Raw genomic sequence first — 21,542 nt, forward strand, 5'->3', positions numbered from 1 at the left:
AGCTCACCTGTACTTCTGCGATAGCTCAGGGCCCAGGATTTTAGAGTATTTCCTCACATGCAGCCACCAAAGGCCCCATCTCAGGTTCAGGAAGAATAAGGCAGTGTGTGCATGACCAGGCCTGGAAAGCTGAGGGGCCCTGGTGTCCTGGCAGGCAGGCTAGCCTCAGCCTGTGCTGCTTGGCCCGGGATCACCCAGGGGAAGCAGCATGTCATGAGCCAAGGTGAAGACACCCACCCATATGTCCAGCTAGCAAGGCGCTCAGGCTTCGGCTGCCCCGTGTACAAAATGAAGGGTGGACCTTAACCGTGTTCCCAAAGCACGTTGCACAGAACCCGATCCTGAGGGACAAGAGACTTCCTAGTCGGTAGATTCCAGAAGGCCGGCTTGTGCCAGCTACTCTTGGGAACATGTTCCTGAGAATAATGAAGACTGAGAAGTCCCATGAGGGCCGGGGGCGGGGACATGTGTTTGACTTTGTTTAATGCAGCATTTCCCATGAGTATTTGACCATGTCCTTGGGACACATTGTGGGAAACGCCGGATCCTGAATCAGGGATTGACAAACTACGGGCCAAGAACAAGCTAAGAATGGTTAACCCTGTGACCTAAGAATGGTTTTTACATTTGTTAATGACTAAAAAAACCCACAAAAAACGAAAACAAAAAAAAAATCAAAAAATGAGAAGTACATGAAATTCAAATTTCAGTGTCCGTGAATAAAGTTTTATTGGGACACAGCCACACCCAGTTTGTTTACATATTGTCTATGGCTGCTTTTGTGCTACAATGATGGAGACCAGTAGTTATGGCTGAGACTGTATGGCCCACAAAGCCCAAAATATTTACTCTCTGCGCTTTGCAGAGAGAGGCTGCTGAGCCCTGCTCTGAATTACCTTCCTGCACAAACATCTGGGTTCAGGCAAGAGACATGGGAGTAGAATGTGATGTGAGGGGTGGGATCATTTTCCCCAGCTCAGCGGAGAAGGAAGAACAGGGGACCCTGGAAAGAATTGGCCCTTCCCAATCTCTCCGGCTGGCAGACCCTTCCCAGTCTCTCTGGCACCAGCACCCCTTCCCCTCATCACACATTCAATGGCCTTTATTTCCTTAAACAGACAAAATACTTGCTGCATTCCCCGGCCAGCAGCCTGGTCTGCTGCCGCCGCCTGTATGAGGGCCAAGCTTGAGTCCTTCGCTCCTGGAGGACCTACATCTTGCCCTCCAGTCCTCGGCAGGAGCCCACACCACACCCTTTCCTCCCCCTTCAGGATCCAGGGCATTACTAAAAATCCCTAACTACTACGGGAAGAAGGTGCCCAGAGGCATTCATGAGATAAAAAGAACACAAAGTAAGAATGTAGCAGCGGTAGACAAGGGGGAGGCAGGAGAGGACTGGAGAATCAGACAGCTGAGGCAGGAAGCTGAGAGAGAAAGTGAGCCCCAGGGCAGCTGCAGTGCTAGACAACTGTCTACTGACAGGCAAGGGGGCAGGAGGGATGAGCTATTAGCAGGGCAGGCTAGAACAGAGGCATGAGGTCATGGATAGAGCTCGATAGGTTCCAGGATACCCACCTGGGGTCACGAGCAGCTCATTCTGTCTAAGGAAGGCATAATATAATATGGATATTCCAGGCAAACATGTGCCTGAGCTTAACACAGCACGATTACCTGGGAAGAGAGGGCAAGGAGAGAACTCAAGGACCTTGGCCCAACGTCAACTGAGGTTGCCGGTTATAAGCACAAGCTTTGCGCCCAGGCAGACTTGGGTTCAAAACATGATTGAGTCGCCTATGAGCTGTCTGCATCTCAGCTTTCTTATCTATAAAGTCAAGTCCCAAAGGCTCACAAGGACACAATGACGTAGAGCCTGTTACTCAAAGTGTGGTCTGTGGACCAGCAGCAACAACAATATCTGGGAGCTCATTAGAAATGCAGAATCTCAAACCTTTCCCCCAAAACTACTGAACCAGAATGTGCATTTGAAGAAACTCTAAGGTGATTCTTAAGTATATTAAAATTTGAGTTCTACATAAAACACATGAAGGACAACCCAGTGTCTTCCACATGGTGAATGCATAACAAATAAGCGCTTCAAGTCAAAGTGGATGGACTAGAGCAGTGATTCTCAATGGGGCGATTTTGTCCCCAGGGGACATTTGACAATGTCTGGAGACATTTTTGGGCATCCTAACTGGGGAGTGTGGGAGGTGCTACGGACATGGAGTGGAATGGGCCAGGGCTGCTGCTGAACATCCTACAGTGCACAGGACAGCCCCTCACCACAAAGAATGATGGGACCCCAAATGCCAACAGTGCTGAGGATAAGAAATCCTGGCCTAGAGGAAAGTAGTGGCTGTGGGGGAAAGAGCTGAAATAGCACCAAAGATGGATAAGCAGGGAGCCCTTGCTGGGAAGGGGGCAGTGGACAGATCACATGGTCAGGGAAGTGGAAAAAGCAAGATGGCAACTTGGGAGGGAGCAGATGGGCAAGGCCCAGCCCTCTCCACTGGCTCACCCCTGGGCAAGCTCTGAGTCTCTGACTTTGAAAGGTTGGAGAAATTGGGGCTGGTCCTTCGGCCTATATCCACGTATTTTTACCCAAACTCCATCCTGGACTAGACTAAGACCGGAGGCTCTTCTAATCTCTCTCACCCAGAACTTGGGGGAATTTCCTTTACAAAAATATTAGGTGGGAGAAAAATCTCTGAGAATAAACTTTGATTTACAAGGCTACTTTCCCCCAAAAAATATTCTTTATTAGATTTGGGAAGTTTACTCTGTTACTCTCATGCCACCTGCCGTGTATATCTCTCTACAGTTTCAGTTTTATGTTCGAGAAGTAAATCTACTCCTACCCCACATCTCCTATAAATCCCGCTAAATCTATAAGGAGAGAAAGGGACTGAATTAGGATGGAGAAGGGTCCCATCTGCACTCTCAGGTGAAGCAATAAAGAGCTCACTCTTAGAACTGAATACCCCCTCTTTCTGACGGATGGAAATGCCCTGCAGGAGAGAAGCAATAAGCCCATTAACTAGGATTTCCTGATAGCCAGGAGAGAGAATAAAGTTACATCATCATTTTTTCTTCCAGCGAACTGACTTTAATCTTCATCCTAAAAATGATTGTTATCTCTCTATTTGGCTAAGGAACTTACGCAGTAATAGATGTGGGTTACCTGGGCATTTTGTCAGCCTTTCCCTGTCTTAGCTGCTATCATTCCAGGAGCAGAGATGAAACGTGCGTGTCTACTGGTTGGCCCCCTTAGACTGGCACTCTGCCATCCTACCTTCTCTTCTGTCGTTGGTGTAACAAGTAATTTATAATTATAGGCATTTCAAAAGATGAAAGTAAAAACAAACAAATTCTTCTTAAATTTTTACAGCATTCTTAGATATACAAACCACTTCCAAATAAATGTTCCCATTTGATATACACTATAACCTTTTTGAGGTAAGGGGGACAGATATTATTTCTTTGCAGATTAGAAAGCTGAGAGTCAGGGGCGCCTGGGTGGCTCAGTTGGTTAAGCGACTGCCTTCGGCTCAGGTCATGATCCTGGAGTCCCTGGATCGAGTCCCGCATCGGGCTCCCTGCTCGGCAGGGAGCCTGCTTCTCCCTATGACCCTCACCCCTCTCATGTGCTCTCTCTCTCTCTCATTCTCTCTGTCTCAAATAAATAAATAAAATCTTTAAAAAAAAAAAAAAAGAAAGCTGAGAGTCAGAAGAGTCAAATGATTTTCCCTCAGACACATAAATAATTGACAGAACCAGAACTGGAGTGCAGGTCTTCTGGTTTTTAGTCTAGTATTCTTTGCCCTGTACCACCCTTTCCATGCCACTTTCCAATCGTGCAGACGTGCATTCATTTACTGAACAAACATTTCCTAAGCACTACTGCGTGCCAGAAGAAGCTATACCAAAAAATGAATCACTATAATAACATTTATGTAAAACTGTCCAGAAAAGACAAATCTATACAGATAGAAAATAGAATTGTGGTTGCCTAGGGCTTGGAGTTGGGGGTCTGAGTGGGTAGGAGGAATGGGTGTGACTGCTAATGAGTTAAAGGTTTCTTTTGGGGCGTTAAGAAAATGTTCTAAAATTAGATTATGGTGATGCACTCTGTGAATATTCTAAAAGCCATTAAATTGTACACTTTAAACAGGTGAACTCTATGATGTGTAAATTATTATCTCAATAAAGCTGTCAAAAAATAAATTGACATGCAGTCTTCTGGGCTCTAATGCATCAGTAAAGTGGAGATACACTTGCAAACAGATAAATTGTCACACTGTGTCTTGGGTGCCTTTAACAGAAGATAGAGTTCATGGGAACATGGAGGTAAGACAGAATCTACCCCCATCTTGGGACAGTGCTGGAAGGGGTAAAGAGGCTTTGCAGCAGAGATGATGTTTGATCTGAGGCTTGAAGCCTGAGCAGGAGTTTATCAGCAAAAACAAAGGGAGGGCACCTGCCTGAGACCGCTGTGACCCTCACAAATTCCATGGCCATACAACTACTGTAGGGGACTAAGGAAAAGAAGGATCTGGAAGCTGCTAGAAGAGGGACCACCACTGATTGTTCTTTTGCTTAATGGTTCATGGAAACCAATGGGGAACAGCAGTTCAAATACAACTTAAGAGCATGTCAAGGGACCTAGGGTGCTGCTGATCTCTCAGAGCTGCAGGCAGGAATGGAGAAGTGAGGGGAAGAGCCACGGTCCTCACTTTCTAAGCAAAGGCTTTTGGCCAATCACAGGAAACAGAACCACACAAGACATCCAGGTCTGAGAACTGCCCCTGCTCCCCAGAATCAGGCTCCTGTACCCTCCCACAACCTGCAAGACACCAGCTTTGAGTCCCAAAGACATGAATATTTTAAATATCTGACAGTATACAGGTTGGGGAAAATGTTAGTTATAGTCTCCTGAGTAGATCCAGGTCTAGGATTGTGGTCCTTTTTCCTGTGTCGCTCTGTCTCTCACATATCCCAGATTGCTTTTCCTAATGGAGATTTTCCTTTTTTTAATGGAAGGAAGGAAAGGAGGGAGGAAGAATGGAGGGATGAAAAGAAGGGGGGAAAGAAATGGAGGAAGAGGAAGGAGTCTTACAGATTCTTGTCTCATCCCTTTTTAAAACAGAATGCACACTACTCTAGAAGAAACTTCTAAATGCACAACTCAATTATACTGCTCCTCACCCACCAAATCATCTTTGGTTTCTGGTGAGAACGCTCTCCCTTCCCCACTCCCACCCATCACTCTTCTTTTCCGTTTCTGTATCCCAGCAGTGCCTAGCACAGAGCCTTCTACTTATCAGGTGTTCAGTAAATGTGGTTGTTCTCTAATCAATTGTTAATTTCAAAATTGAGTAAATGGAATGCACTTAAAGGGGAGATAAAGTAAATTAACCTGAGTTTTACTTTTGTGTGATTCTTAATTGATTATTTATGGGCAAAAGCTACATAATGGAATGCTGTCCAGCCACTAATAATTTATATTTAAATTCTTAAAAAATTATAACATTTTAGGCATAAAAAACAGTTACAGAATGATATATGCAGTATGATCCAATTTTTATACCAAAAAGAGTGGGCATATATGTTGAAAATGATCAAGAACTATAAATACCAAGATGTTAACAGAATTATCTTTGAGCGGTAAGATAATGGATGTTTTCCTCCTCTATAGTTTTTCTTCATTTCCAAATTTACACAAGTTGAATATAAATGCAAGTTTCTTTAAAAGCTATTTTTAATTTGGGGCATCTGGGTGGCTCAGTCGGTTAAGCATCTAATTCTTGGTTTTGGCTCAGGTGGAGATCTCACAGTCGTGGGAGCAAGCCCTGTGTCAGGCTCTGCGCTTAGCGTGGAGTCTACTTTGGATTCTCGCTCTCTCCCAATCATGCTCAAATAAATAAATAGAACCTCTTTTAAAGTTATTTTTAATTTAAGTAAATCATTAGTTTCACCATTGCTCACTGAAAATTGTTGAAATTCCCTGACCTAGAAATAAATGCACCATCTCTGAGACTAGGTCCATTCATTTTCCCAGCTTTATCTCTTCCCCACACCTCTGCACATTGTGCTCCCAGCCCAGCTGAGCTGCTCATCTCCACCTCCTGCCTCTGCCCCTCTGTTCACAATCTGGGATGTCCTTACCACCTGCCAAACACTAACCACCACCTGTTGTCTTGACATAGAAAGATGGTCATGATATATTGTTGACTGTCAAAAGCAGATTGCATATATATGCATATACATGTGCACACACACACACACACACACACACAAACACACCCTGTTAAGGATACTTATTTTGAAGGAGTAAGAGCACGGCCTGAGTAGAATTTTATTTTTATCTTTAAACTATTTGGTATAATTGGCATAACCAACAAACACCTACTACCTTTTCATTAAAAATTTTACCTGCTCTTCAAGTTCTCTTCCTTGAAACCATTTCCAAAAGCTGCAAAGAATTTCTATCACCCTGGAGCACTGTAGCAATTTGAACCTTTTTTTTTTTTTAAAAAGATTTTATTTATTTATTTGACAGAGAGAGAGATAGCGAGAGAGGGAACACAAGCAGGGGGAGTAGGAGAGGGAGAAGCAGGCCTCCCGCGGAGCCCAATGTGGAACTCGATCCCAGGACCCTGGGATCATGACCTGAGCCGAAGGCAGACGCTTAATGACTGAGCCACCCAGGTGCCCCAATTTGAACCTTTTTTTGCAGTACTGAATCCCCTCCTCTTCCCTTCCCTTCCCTTCCCTCCCCCTCCCTTCCCTCCCCCTCCCTCTCCTGGACTAAGATCTTGGGAGGGCAAAGGGATAGATATTGTATCCTTCTCTTTTCCTTACACTGTTCAGCATAGAAGAATATGTTATTGAATAAATGAATAGTGAGTAAGATACTCAATATGAAAGTATTCAGAGTGATTTGAAATCTGCATTTTGTTGGGTTAATCTTAGCATGTGAGTTAAGATTTTGTTAAGATGTACTCTAGGTTGGATACCCACTTTAATGTATGGCAGACATTGCAGTTGCTCCTCACATTTGCAGTTTCCCTCTTCCCACGACATGGGAAAATCACACCTCCTGTCCCATTGAAGTTAAATGGGCCATGTGACTATCTTGAAGTGGAAGAAACATGTCATTTTGGGGGGAAGAATTAGAAGCCGTGCATACTTCTCCATGCTCTCTCATGTCCCACTCGTGTTGAGATGGCAGCATTACAGGAGAGAAGTAGTGCCTTCAGCCTGGGCCCCTGAGTATCCATGACAGGCAGAGCCTCTTGTTAGCATGTCTTGGATATGTGAAATAAGTGAGAAATCACTTCTGTTGTATTAAACCCCTGAGGGAGATGAAGGTCTTGTTTACTACGGCAGCATAACTTAGCCTAACCTGGTTAATGTTAGAGGGGAGAAGAATTTAAATGTCTTTAAAGATCCTTTCAACCCTCAGGAAATGAATTTAGACCCTGATTTAGGAAGAACTGTTAGTCTAGATGCTATTTAGACAACTCATTATAAGTCAGAGATTCCCAAAAATCCTTCTTTGATGGAAAGCACTGCTTTCTCCTGAAGTACAATGCGAGCAATGCACTCAGCAGGTTCTGGCATGTTGCTCACCACTTTGGGATCCAGCAACTAGCCGCTCAGTCATTTAGGAGTCACACAACGGGACAACAGCTCCAGAATGCAAGATGGATGGAGTCCGAAAGCCTGCCTGCAAGAGAGAGCCTTGTGCTCCTGGCAGGAGTGATGGAGAGGACCCTTCTACTGGTAGGCGCCAGTAAAAAGCTTTGGACAAGCCAACAACACACACACACACACACACACACACACACTTCTCCCACATACTTACTTACTTACTACATGGATTTTAAAACAGGCAAAGAAAGGCAGGTCTGAGCTTGCCCCAGAATATGAGAAACTAGAGATTGTGTCCCTGAAAAGCCTTGCATATGATGCTTGAAATGCAAAATGACTTGGGTTCTTAAACCCAAATTTTTGTGTGTGTGGTTCCTTATCTCCAGATTTTACCAGCAGATACATGATCAAATCCAGGGAGTCATCAAAAGTCAAAGGACTGATGAAGAGGAGTCGCTGCTTCCAGCAACAGTGGGTGGGGCTCATTGTCCATTCTGCCTTCAACTTCCGAAAAATATCTTCTTAGAAAATGTATTACTCATGGAAATGAAGAGAGGGTATTTCCCTCGGTGGAGTATTTCCTGCCTTGAAAAGTCACCATGCCTTTTCCCAGGTCAAAAAGAGAGCCCTCCAAGAATGGAGATGTAATGGATCTAATTGCTTAATCCTGGTTGAGTGAATTCCTCTTTCCCACAATAAAATAATAATAAAAATAACCTGGAAAAGCATAACCTGGATGTTCATGTTTCATTAACCTGTGATTAAAAATGAGAAATTAAATATCTCAAAGTGCTGTGGTCCCAAAGACTCATGCAAACATAGCAGGTTCTTACAGAGTCCCACTCTCCAGAGTGTTTTGAGAATTCTCAAAGGCATGTCTTTCATAGACACATCCATGAACCAGCCTGTACCATCAGGGCTGGCCGAGCCAGCTACTGTAAGCTCCAGCTGCTGCCCCAGGGATGGTGAGACTGGGATTCTCCTCACCAGGTTCTCAGCGCCAATTTGCTCCAGCCAAAAAAATGTTGCAAGGTCTCATTCACCCCAATAGGATGTTGGCCCAAAGTGTTACAGAGTTCAGAGAAACAGCTTTCCTAGTTTATATTGCAAGCCCTTCTTGGCCACATACTGGGACACCTACCAGGATGATTGGTTTGGGGACAACTTCTGGTAGCATGGGACTGGAATTAGTCATTTCTTTGGCGAGGTGGGGGTTGGAGGGAGGTCTCAGCTCTAATCCAATAAACCAGGCTGTCGTGTTATACCTTACAAAGTACTTCTGCAATTTGATATTCTCGGAAAACCATGTGGGACAGAGCAAATACCATCTCCATTTCATGGAATAGAAAGCCAAGGCAAAGAGAAGTTTCGTGATTTGCCCAAGCTTATAGGGCCAGCAAATGGAGCTACTAGACTTGACCCTGGGATTCTAACTCCAAGCCTGAGTGCACAAAGGGCAGTAAGCACAGTACACTGGAAAACATGCAGCCATGGAGTCACACTTCGTGTTTGGGTTCCTGGCTCTGCAATTTACTAGCTGGGTGACCTTGGCTAAGTCTCTTAATTCCTCTGTTCCTCAGTTTCCCCCCTCTATGAGTGAGAGTAACAATGCACCTCATAGGTATTTGTGAAGGTTAAACAAGAAAGTACATGCAAAACACTTTAGAAAAGAGAGCCTGACGCGTTAGTAAGCACAGGAAAGAGTCAGCTGCTACTACAATATTACTAATATTATTTTTATATATTACCATGACACACTTAGTGCTTTTTATTAATAAAAAGAGTTTGAGATGGCTATAAATAACTTCTTACCCTTTATCTATATGCTCTTCCATTTAGGAAGAATAAAAACAGCGCTTCCAATAGTACCCCATAGAAAAACAGCAGAATAGGACTGTGGCTAATCCCAGTTTCTTAGGATGTCTGCAAAGTTGCTTTAAAATGATAATAGCTCAGGGGCGCCTGGGTGGCTCAGTCGTTGGGCGGCTGCCTTAGGCTCAGGTCATGTTCCTGGGGTCCTCGGATGGAGCCCCGAATCGGGCTCCCTGCTCAGCTGGAAGCCTGCTTTTCCCTCTCCCACTCCCCCTGCTTGTGTTCCCTCTCTCGTTGTGTCTCTCTCTGTCAAATAAATAAATAAATAAAATCTTTTTAAAAAATGATAATAGTTCAGCCCCAAGAAAAGTCATATGAGAATATTATATGAAAACCTCAAGACCAGAATTTGTGGAGTGAGCTCTTTTTTGATTAACATTTATAATGAAAGCAAATGAGAACTAAGTCATTTCCTAATAAGCCAGATCATCTTGTCCTGGAATCATTACGCCTTAAATAACTATTTGTACTTTCTGCTAAGGTTTGTTGATCTGAAAATGTTTTTATTTCATGTTTATTTTTAAAACGATAGCTTTATTGATATATAATTCACATACCATAAAGTTCACTCTTTAAAAGTGGTTTTGGGTATATTCCCATTGTTGTGCAACCAGCACTGTTATCTAATTCCAGAATATTTTCATCACCCCAAAAAGCAACCTCCTACCCATTCTCAGTCACTCCTCATTCCCCTTGTCTTTAGTCCCTGGAAACCACTGGTTTATTTTCTGTCTCTATGCGTTTGCCTATTCTGAACATTTCCAGACATTGTATTTGAAAAATTATAAAGATAATTTCAAGCTTAGAATATAATTTTTCTCTGAGGTGGATTTATATTTGCTTCTGAAAGGAGAGTAGGGGATTAGTTATCTCAGATTACTTTAATTATTTTAATTACTCAGATGACTTTAATAGATTGAGATGATTCAAAACTGATTTTTCTGTCCCTGTTAGGGCCAGTCTATGGAATACGATGACTCCTAGGGGCAGCTCTTTGGGGTCTCAACCCCAAGCTTGGCAGGGAGTTAATAGGGCCCCTCTTCAGCAGGCTCTGAGCGCCTATTGTTGTTGCCCCAATCCTGTAAATTTGTGTTAAATTCTACACATCTTCTCAGTCTCCCAACCTTTCCTTAACTTTTCTCAATTTAGATGACTTCCCTGAGGGAAAAGCCATCCCCAGTGCCGAGCCCAGCACTGACTGGATTTCCATCTCCCATGTCTTCATTCTGTATTTCTTCCTGTCTTGTTACCTCTCCAATATCTTCAGTTTTTATTTCCATATTTCCTGATTTTTCCAATTTTTCTTGGACTCTTCTCAGTGAGAAGTTTCACTTAAAATCCAACAGCTATTTCCTCTTTTATGCAGAACAGATGAAGAGGAAAATACTTCCACATATTCAAGAGCTCCCAACAGCTTCAGAAAAATCTCTGTGCTCTGCCATTGGGAGGACAGACACTCCCACTGTGCAGGGTCTGGGTTCAATGAGGTAACCTAGACCAAGTGCTTAGTGAGGCTGTAATAATCATTTCCCATTTGTTCCAGTCTGTATAAAGCACAGAGCCAAATTTTGATCCTTCTAGCAATTTACGATTCAGAATCTTATGATACATCCTTTGTGGAAAAATCTTAGCTCAACTTCATTGTATTGTCTGCGTTCCAAGTGTTTCATCCATTTTCCTTACATCTTGGATTGCGTGTATCTTTATAAGCCGCTCTGAATCACTCTAGTAGGAGGTGGGACATAAATAAGTAAATACAATAAGTTAAATAAAGGTATTTTAAACTGCTATATGATATACATGCAGAAGGAGATATTGATATTAGCACAAGATTGAACAAGTCGCCTGACGTAGCAGAACTTTGAGGTCCTTTGTCTTCTCATGCCACCTGCTGACATCCTTGCTCATCCTTCAAGGTCTAATCCAAGGATCTCTTCTTTGGAAAGCCTTCTCTGGTCACACCTCCACACAAGTTTCTTTCTTTAATCATATTGGGCCATCGATTGCTGGACAGTGACTTGCCCTGCCAACCTCACTCTCTTTATATGCCTATAATCTCCACAATGCCTAGAAAGAGAAACTGCCTTAAATTGAATTATTTTTGTAACAGCTTCACTGATATATTATTGTCATGCAATAAACTGCACATATTTAAAACGTGCCATTTGATAAGTTTTGGCATATGTATACATCTGTAAAACCATCACCACCATCAAGATAATAAACATATCCATCACATTAACCATTCATTTATTGGTGGACATTTAAGTTGCTTCAAAATTTTATTTAAAAGAAAGCTGCTCCAAGGATTCATGTACAAGTCCTCATATGGGCATATGCTTTCTTTTCTCTTGGATAAATGCATAAGACTGGAATGGCTAGGTCATTTGGCAGATGTTTACTTACCTTTTTACAAACCGCTAAGCTGTTTTCAAAGTGGTTTTATCATTTTACATCCCTAGTAGCAGTATACGAGAGTTTCTGTCCCCCCATATCCTCCCCAACACCTGGTATGGCCAATCTTTATACTTTTAGCCATTCTAGTTTGTATGATGTGGTATCTCATTGTGGTTTAAATTTACATTTACTTAATGACAAATTTTGTTGAGCATCTTTTCATGTGCTTTTTGTTTTGTTTCGTTTATCTTCTTTGGTGTCTACTCAAGTCTTTTGCATATTTTTTAATAGATTGTACGCTTGGATCTATGGTCCATTTTGAGTTAATTTTTTTGTATGGAGTAAGGCATGGAGTCCAAGTTCATTTTTTTCCATACAATATCCAATTACTTTAGCACCATTTCCTAAAAAGGCTATTCTGTCTCTACTGAACTGCCTCTATAACTTTGTTAAAAATCAATTGCCCATGAATGTGTGGGTCTTTTTCTAGACTCTCTCTTCTGTTCCATTATTCTATTTTTACAGCAATACCACACTGTCTTAAATGCCGTAGCTTTATATAAGTCTTCAGATTAGATAATATTAATTCTCCAATTTTATTCTTCTCTTTCAGAAGGCTATTTTTGGTCTGTTGTATTTTAGTAGGAATTTTAAAGTGAATTTATCTATTTCTACCTTAAAAAAAAAGGCTGCTGAAAATTTTATAGTGATTGCATTGAATTTATCGATTAATTTGGGGAGAATTGACATTTTAATAATATTGAGACTTCTAATGCTTGAATATGATATATCTTCCCATTATTTAGATCATCTTTTATTTCTCCCAGCAATGGTTTGTAGTTTTTAATGCAGAAATCTTTGTTTAAAGATATATTTATTTGAGAGAGAAAGAGAGCAAGTGCGAGAGGGGGAAGGGGTAGAGGGAGAGACTCTTCAAGCAGACTCCTTGCTCAGCGCAGGTCCTGATGCAGGTCTCCATCTAACGACCCTGAGATCATGACCTGAGTCAAAACCAAGAATCAGATGCTTAACAAACTGAGCCACCCAGGTGCCCCAATGAAGAAATCTTTTACATCTTTAGCTTGATTTATCCCCAAGCATTTCAAAATTGTTTATGCTGTTGTCAATAGTGTGTGTGTATATATGTGTGTGTGTGTATCATATACACACATATATATTATTTATGTATATTATTTAATATATTATTATGTGTATAATAATAATATATATATTATTATTTCAACTTCCAATTGTGTGTTACTGGTATATGGAAATACAGTTGATCTTTGTATATTGATCTTATATTCTGCTACCAAATGAAACTTTCTTCTTAGTTCTAGGAACTTTTTGTAGATTCCATCAGATATTTCTACCCAGACAAGCATGTCATCTATGTATAAAGACAGTTTTACTTCATTTCTACTATGGATGACTTATTTCTTCTTGAATTGAGGCTTAGTAATGTTGGAAGTCCAGGGACCTGAGTTTTAATGCCAACTTTGCTATAACTAGCTGTGCAACCTTTGGCAAATTGCTTTCCCTCTCTGAACCCCAGTCACCCTGTAAAGTGATCCATGTTCTCTCCCACTTCTAACATTCAGTGAGACAAAGAATGCTTTCTGAAAGGTATTAGCACTCTAGTTGTAATCCACGGCTTCCTGCCTCCAGGCCTCTGAGTTCTACCTTCTTCCCGTTAAGCAGTTGACTCATCCTGCTCAAGACAGTTGAGTTGAACTGGAGGGTGTCACCTCTTCTCCTCCCAACCTTCCAGTGAAATAAGGGAGTGGCTGTATTCAGTCATCTTTTTACCGTTTGCTCTGCTGCCTCCTATTGGCAAAGCCCAGTCTTCAGGGTGAGTTATCTGTGTTCTGGCAAAAGCCAGAGCATTTAACTCAGGAAAAAATCAGGTGAGAGCCACATACATAGAAAAAGCAATTTCACTGGGTATTTTTAAAAATTTTGTCATTACACACATTTCATCCTTTTGCTTTTGAATTCAGTCCTTATCAATAATGTAATGTGGTACAAAGATAGGATAGGCTAAAAAGCTGAAAAGACACAGTCCTGTCCTTCAGGAACTTGAGTCCAACAAGAAAATGGTCCATTCTCTATCTTTTTGAGAGAGGGGTAGGCAGACAAAGCTACGCTGGACTATGTTGAAGAAGGCCTGAATCCTTAAAAATAAGGAATTTGGGCAAACCCAAGCTATGATTGGAATGAGAGATAGAGTGGATGTTTTTATTCTTTTGAGTTACCCTGCATCTAGATCTCATTTTTAGGTTTGGGAGCTACCTCTCATTCTGAGAAGGAGCCCACTCCCATCAGAGGGAAGACTTGTCCAGTCTTCCCGGCATCCAGGGCACCCTCTAGGCCTACCCAACCAGATGTGCTCACCCCAAATTCTGAATCCAAACCTGGTGATACAGGAACCATGCAAACTCCTTCTGGCGATGGAAGACAGCAGCAGCTACATCTGATCCCCTGAGTCAGTTGTAGCACATCTCGTTTCTAGAATTCAGAATCACCTGTTTCAACTCTTTCATTTTACAAATGCAGTGTGGACTAAATTAAAACCAACCAAATGAGAACAGGTAAAGGCTATTTATTCAGAGCTTGTTATAGCAAAGAAGTCAGCTATTATCACTTGTGTTTTAACACAGACTTGAAGGCCTGCGGGAGTGGGAAAGCTTTACAGTAGGAAACAAGAAAGCCTTTGGGTATGCCTTGATTGGCATGGGGAAGCTCTCGGTGGGCTGACTAGAAGCAGGACATCCTATGTGATTGGTTAGGAGTGCATATTTGGCTTTCCTGGTTCATGCTAAGTTAGGAGTGGGAACAAAATATGGGGAATCTGTCAGTTACCAATCAAATCATGACCATCAAGGGACCAATTGCTACAGGGGCTATGGTTTGGCTTCTGGGCTGGGTGCTGTAGGCAATGGGTTGGTTTCCTATGCTGCAGATTGTAGATCAGAATTCTATTTTTACATATGGTCTAACCACTGTCCATTTGTATATTCCATCTCTCAGCAGAAACTGAGACCTGGAGAGGTAGAGTAACCAGAACTGATAGGTCAACATGAGGTTTGGCATATTTATCTTGTGACCTCCAAAGGAACTTACATTCTGCTTGTTGAGGAGACCAGGTTTAGACCATGGAAAAATGAAGGTCCACACAGATGTCATAGAGAGTAGTTGCACCAGGAAGTTTGAGTTAGCACTACAGCTTGGTAGAAAGACTCATCACCTTCCTCTCAAGGCAGATATAGGCAGGACTTCTGTTGATCAAGGGCTCTCTATAGACTGGACATTCTGTCCAGATGGCGAGGTGAAGTGGTCAGATGCATGGTTCTCCAGTCTTCCTACTGTATTCATAGTTTGCCTCCACCATTGTAAGCTGTGTGAACTTAAACAAGATACTTTACCTTTCTGGTCTTCAGCTTCATCATATGTAAAATGGCAATAATCAGAGCTATCTCATCATGCTTGTATACAAATTAAATGAGTGGGCACTTAACAACACACTTAGAACAGTACCTAATATGTAATAAGTGTTTGTTCAAGTTAGCTATGACAATCCCACTTAGTATTCACATCAACCCAGCATGGTAAGTAGTATAACCTGCACTTTGCAGATGAAGAAACAAAGGATACTTATGTCACTTCCCCAAGATAGTGGTTGTCAAAGTCAGGATTTTTATTCATGTCTCTATGAAGTCATCACACATTTTTCCTTCCTACTGTACCTCCAAACTCGAGATGCCATTGTTAGAAAAGTGAACAGTACAGTGGGAAGCATATAGGGCTGTGGTATCAGGGTGCACACATTCAACTCTTGGTTCTGCCCCCTTGCACAAATTACTTACCATCTCTGAGCACTTTATCCTTTGCAAACTGGTAACAATACTATCTACCTCACAGGGTTGTCTTAAGGATTGAATAATATGATATATGTGAAGTTCCCAATACAGTGCCTGACACGTGATGAGTACTTAATAAAGGACAATAATCATTTTAATTGTTGGAGTCAGAAGTGACAATCATAAACCATTCTTTAGAGACTGTCCCTCACTGGCCCCACCTTTATGAAGTTTTCCCTTTACCCATAACCTGATGACTTCTTCACTGCTGAATTCCCTATTGTTGGTACTATGATAGGTCAAGCAATGACTTGGAGGAAGAAATGGGTCTTGCTGGGGAGAGGACTAGATAGGCAAAGAGGTAACAAGTCATTGCTAACATGGTAATGTATAGTCCCAAAAGACCCAGGCTTCCCATGGCCCAGACTTCCAGAAGAGTCAGAAACGTTTCCCAGGAAACAAATGGAGGAATTTCATCCTTGGCTGTGGGGTCAACCTGTGACACACCCATCTGGAAGACTCACACCCTTGGCAAGTAAAACCAGCTTCTTCCTTGCTATCCAATGTCTCTTGGAGGTGGTTGTTCCAATTTTAACACCGAGTTCAGTGAAGTTGCCTCCTCAACTATTCCTTGAGAGTTGAAGCTAAGTTATTTGTCAGATTGGTCATAGAAAACCAGGATACATGCAACTGGAAGGTATGATAGAAGACAGGTGAGATGGAGTAAAAATCCAATAGCAAATAGGTAATAATTATGTGGAATATGAAAGCAGAAGGTGTCTTGTTTTCAAAGGAACATAAAAAACCATGTCTTCCGGGGTGCCTGGGTGGCTCAGATGGTTGAGCGTCTGCCTTCGGCTCAGGTCATGATCCCAGGGTCCTGGGATCAAGTCCCGCATCAGGCTTCCTGCTGTGTGGGGAGCCTGCTTCTCCCTCTGCCTCTCTCTCTCTCTCTCTGACTCCCATGAATAAATAAATAAAACATTAAAAAAAAAACATGTCTTCCATCACCCCAAAAGGTAGATATTATCATCCTGTTTTCCAGAAGGAGAAACTGAATTCCAAGAAGGTTAAGTTTTACAGCCCAAATCACTCAGGTATTGAGGGTTGAGTCATGATTTGGATCCAAGAAAAAAGATCTGGGAAAAATACACCTAAATGTTTAAGAGTGGATAATAGGTGATCTAAATTTTCTTCTTTATGTTTCTCTGTATTTTCCAAACTTTCTCTCTTGGGCAGTTGTTACTTGTATAATGAGAAGAGAAATTAATAAAGTTATTTAAACTTCATCAAGGCCCAAGCTGAGGGCTGAGAGCAGAAGCCAGAGGCAGTGAGGGGAGCTGGCTTTGGGAGCCGGGACATCAGCGTTAGTCTGCTGTTCATTAAATTGGGAAAACTAAACTGCTAAGCTGGGGTGCAGTTCAGAGTGAGGTGGGGAGGAAGGAGGCAAACGGCCAGTGCCAGAAGAGCTTAGCGAAGCTCAACATGTAAGGGGCCTGATTAGAGAACACTGACTTAGTAGTTGGTCACAAAGACAAAGACTTGATCCAGAAACAACCTAGACCCTGGGGCTGGCCAGAATACAAAGTAGAAGAGCCTCAAGATAGTGTTCATGTACTAACGTGGGCAAGGCTCAGTAACTACACTTTACGTCTGTGTGTTCTTAACCCTTATAATAGAGCCTTCTGCCCACTGTAATTTGTGTTGCAATCAAGGCTCTGATTGCAAAAGTATTAGAACCTAAAATGAGAAAGAAAACCAGGCACAGAGATGACAGTGCTCAAAGCCAACAAGGTGAAAGCAGACTGAAGCCCTTCACTTGGTCACAGCCCCTTTATGTAGAGGGCAGAGCTGTGGGATCAGAGATGTGAGTCAATTAAGACATAGAGCTGGGAATACATTCAGTAAGAGAAAGAAGGCCCAGGTTCCCACTGGCCTCTTTCTTCCCCAAAAGAGCAAGAAGTCCCTAGGTAATAAGAGATTCAAGGTCTCCCTACCATTGTTTTTGCTCCTGAAGCATTTCCAAACTCCACAGAGATATTATGCAAAGAAAACTTTATTTGTAGAAATACATTTTGGCCGTACAGGATTCCATAGCAAGTATGGGGTTGGGGAGTTGAGTGGGGGTGGTCAGTAATTGTAAGATAAGTCTGCAATTTCACATCAGAACTCCTTCCACAACCCACACTTAGTAGCCATTAGTTCACTTTTAAATATCTCACAGAGTCTTGGCAGTCAGTAAATGTGCCCTTAATTTAATAAAACGAATAACACCCCTAGCCACCCCTCTAGAATTTAGAGGGTTTGTTTACTTTACGAAAACCTGCATGAAAACCTGTAGTCAGGTTATAAATATCATCCGTGAATTTTTTAATAAGTCTTGTCTTCACAAACAAAAATAAATAAGTTAATTAGCAAAAATAAATGAATATATTAACTAATAAATACACCCAACAGTAGAAAAGATATTACCAAAATCTTATAAAACCATGGGCTAGATTAAGGGTGGGAACACATGGAGACAACCACAATAAGGAACCAAATAATAAATAAATAAATAATAAACACAATGACCAGCACTAAATTATATAGCAGCGAGATGGTGGTTTGGGGTCATGCCTCCGCCAGTACCAAGGACTGGGACTCTTGGCCAGCACTGCTGCCAGTAAGGTTATCACTCTCCTCCTATTTCATCTCCTCCATCCATTGCAGGAGAATGTTGAGCTCTCCCAAAGCCTTCACCACTGCTGCCTGAGGCGTAAGCTGAAAGACACAACTTCTGTGGTGAGCACCTCATAAAGAGACAGTATGCACTCCCGGGTTAATTCTCCCCTTTCATTGGTAGGTCTGCAGGGGATTGTAAGCATAGTATTCTTTTCAAGGTGGAGAGCTTGAAAGAAGTTGTGGAATCTCGAGATCTCACAAGAGGAAGGAAAATCATGGAGTCCATTACATAGGGAAACTGAAGCCTAGAGGGTGGCAGAATTCGGACTACAACCCAAGCCTCTTGAATCACAGACATCAAAGTAATTAGGCTGTTTTGTTTTGTTTTGTTTTGTTTTGTTTTGTTTTGTTTTTAAGAAAGGTGTGTGTGTGTGTGTGTAAGGGTTGACTACTGTGCAACTTCAATTGAACAAATGTTTGTTGTGTTAAGCATTGGGCTCCCTAGGGATTCAAAGATGAATGGCACAATCCCTGCTGACAGGGAATTCAGGCAAGTGAAGGAGACAGAAGCAGACAACTAAAATGTAGTGTGGTGGGTAGAGGATGGAGTCCCCATGGGATCACAGGAGAGGCGCCTAACTTTGGGAGAGTAGTCAGTACCTTCCTGGAGGTGATGCCTAGGATGAGTCTCAAAGGATGAGTAGGAATTAGTCAGTGAGGAGTAGACTCCAGGCCTTCCTGGCTGATGTGCAAAGGCACCAAGATGAGAAACAACATGGCATGTTTTTGAGGGTATGTATAAGTGTGTGAATGTTGGAAAACTATTGCCTCTTATTTGTACAGCTGGAAGATCCACATGTCTCTGGAGTGACTTGATGGAATTAGGGCCATTTCCTCTAGAATCCCAGAGCATCTTCCAGAGACAGCACCCTTCTAGAGCCTGGATGGGTGTCCCCTGGGTTAAAGCAGAGGGGTGGTCCACATGACCTCAGAGAGTTACTGAGGGCTACAGGATTTCTACCAGTATGAATAGCCATCCCATCTATCTGTGATCTCAGTTCTAAAAAACACACCCATCTTAACCAAGGCCAAAATTGCATATACCTCTTTGAAGTGACTCAGAATCTGGCTGTATTTCTCCATTGCTTCCTCTCCACAAGGGCATGTCATATGGGCATGCTGAAAAGAATGCCGCAGAATAATAGATTTTATTAAAGAATCTGATTTTCTGCCCTTGTCACTACTGTGAAGTAACAGAAATTCTACTCTTTCACCTACATTCTTGCACATACTCCATTCTTATAGAAAAGTCTTTTCAGATCTCATCATTGGGGATCAGAAAACTAATCATAAGCTAGAAGAAGAGGCCAGTTTTATAGGCTCAAGTATGGAGCTCTTTGTTGGATCCCCAGGTCCTATTCAGACCTTATCTTGTTATTGAGTCCAATGGCTTGCTGAGTGGCTGCCTGGACACAGGATACACTAATATATCGTAGGATCTTTCACCTACAGAAAAAGTGTAATTTCATGGATAATAGATAATTTACCTGAATATTAAATAGCATTCTGTAGCTATTTAGACTTTTTGCCTGGAGCATATACCCAAAAGTCAGTAAAACTGAGTTCTTATTACCTAGTCACATGGCACAACACAGATTTTGAGAACTTTTGGACTCAGTTTTTCTATCCATTAAATGGGAGTAAGAAAGAGCTTGGTTGCTAAGTCATTGAAGTTATGTGCAGCAATGGATGTTTTTACCCAAGACCTTTACTCACACAGAGCCGGAGGTCCTTCTTGATGGTAAGAAAAGAGTTGGCAAGACTGCTGGTCTTCCGGAGGATATGGTGGTCAGGAGTCTGATAGTTTTTGAATACCTTGTCCAGGTAGAGTCTCAGTATATGGCGGAGTAGGCAGCACTGATCTGCAGGCTACAAAGAAGACTAGTATGTTGGTGGGGGAAGAGCATCCAGGGACAAGACCCAGGGTGATGGAGATGCCTCCGATTTACATTTCCTCTCAGAACTTTATGGACCAAGCACATACCTTTGTGTCTTGCAAAGACTCAGTCTTCCTCAAGATTCTGATATCAATGATTTCATCTTTGGCTTGCTAAATGGAAGAATGCAAGACAAGAAAGGACAGGTCACTGATGACTGCCAGGTCTTAGACATCAAGACCTCTCATCCTCTCCCTGCCACACAGCCCAGCAGACAGTGTCCCTTTCCAAAACACTCTTAAATTGTGAACTACAGCTGTTTCTTGGGAACACATCCTCCCTGGTAAGGAGTCCCCAACCTATCTCTTTTTGTGATCACACTGCTGGGCTGCCAGAGGACAGAGAAAGACAAGTAGAGAAGAAGAGAGACAGCTACTGGAACAGGGAGGGGTTGCCTCCCTCACTTACCACACTGTCTCGTATCTCAGAAAATCCACTTTGCATTTCCTGAAGGTTTGTGTTGATCACACAGCTTCCCAAATGGAGTGTCTTCAGCCCAGCAGAAGGTGTCCAGAAGAGATAAAATGCAGCAGAGAGAAGGCAGATGGGAAGACCAGAGGCTTTCATCTTGTGCCAGAATCTGAAGACCAAAAGAGCTAGGAATTCAAAGGAAAGAGAATGACTTACTGGTTTTCCCAACATCATGTCTTAAGAAGGCAATTCAGTCACCAGGGACATGCCTTCGCCAGGTGTCCCCTGGTGAAACTCAATAGCTTTGTCTGGCTTTGGACAGTCTGGCCCTTTCATCTAACTTACTAAGAAAAGCTGCTGAGCCTCCTGGAAGAAAAGACTCTGGGTGTTTGTTCAGGGTCTGAGTGTGAGTTGGTGCTACAGGTCCTGACTCCTTTATTCTGTCCCTATCCCAGCCCCATCGTCATTGCCCAGCAGGTAAGGCCTAGAGCAGCAGGCCCTTGCAGTGAGTAGACAGAGGATTACATTTCAGGGAAAATGTTAAAACTTGTTTTGGCGAATTGACGTATACAGTCTTCCCTTCCAGAATGCCGATGTAGCTCACTCTTCTGGTCCCTTTAAGCCCGAAGGGGACCTGCAGGAAAACAGAATCTCATAGAAGCTGTTGCTGAGCCACCAAAAACACGCA

General features: G+C 42.4%; 1 protein-coding gene across 2 annotated transcripts; it reads right to left on the reverse strand.

Annotated features, from left to right (window-relative positions):
• Window positions 1-18,467: 18,467 nt before the first annotated feature.
• Window positions 18,468-21,010, reverse strand: IL20 (interleukin 20). Of its 2 annotated transcripts, XM_036118221.2 has the most exons (5): window positions 20,852-21,010; window positions 20,491-20,556; window positions 20,223-20,375; window positions 19,551-19,625; window positions 18,468-18,545 (listed from the first exon to the last, which is right to left on the reverse strand). In XM_036118221.2, exons 1-5 carry the CDS (start codon window positions 21,008-21,010, stop codon window positions 18,468-18,470), a joined length of 531 nt encoding a protein of 176 aa, XP_035974114.2. The 2 variants fall into 2 exon arrangements, with proteins under 2 accessions (XP_035974114.2, XP_035974115.2); XM_036118222.2 differs by lacking the exon at window positions 19,551-19,625.
• Between the last annotated feature and the right edge of the window lie 532 nt (window positions 21,011-21,542).

This window comes from Halichoerus grypus, chromosome 7 (genome assembly GCF_964656455.1).
Source record: "Halichoerus grypus chromosome 7, mHalGry1.hap1.1, whole genome shotgun sequence".
Lineage (NCBI taxonomy): Eukaryota > Metazoa > Chordata > Mammalia > Carnivora > Phocidae > Halichoerus > Halichoerus grypus.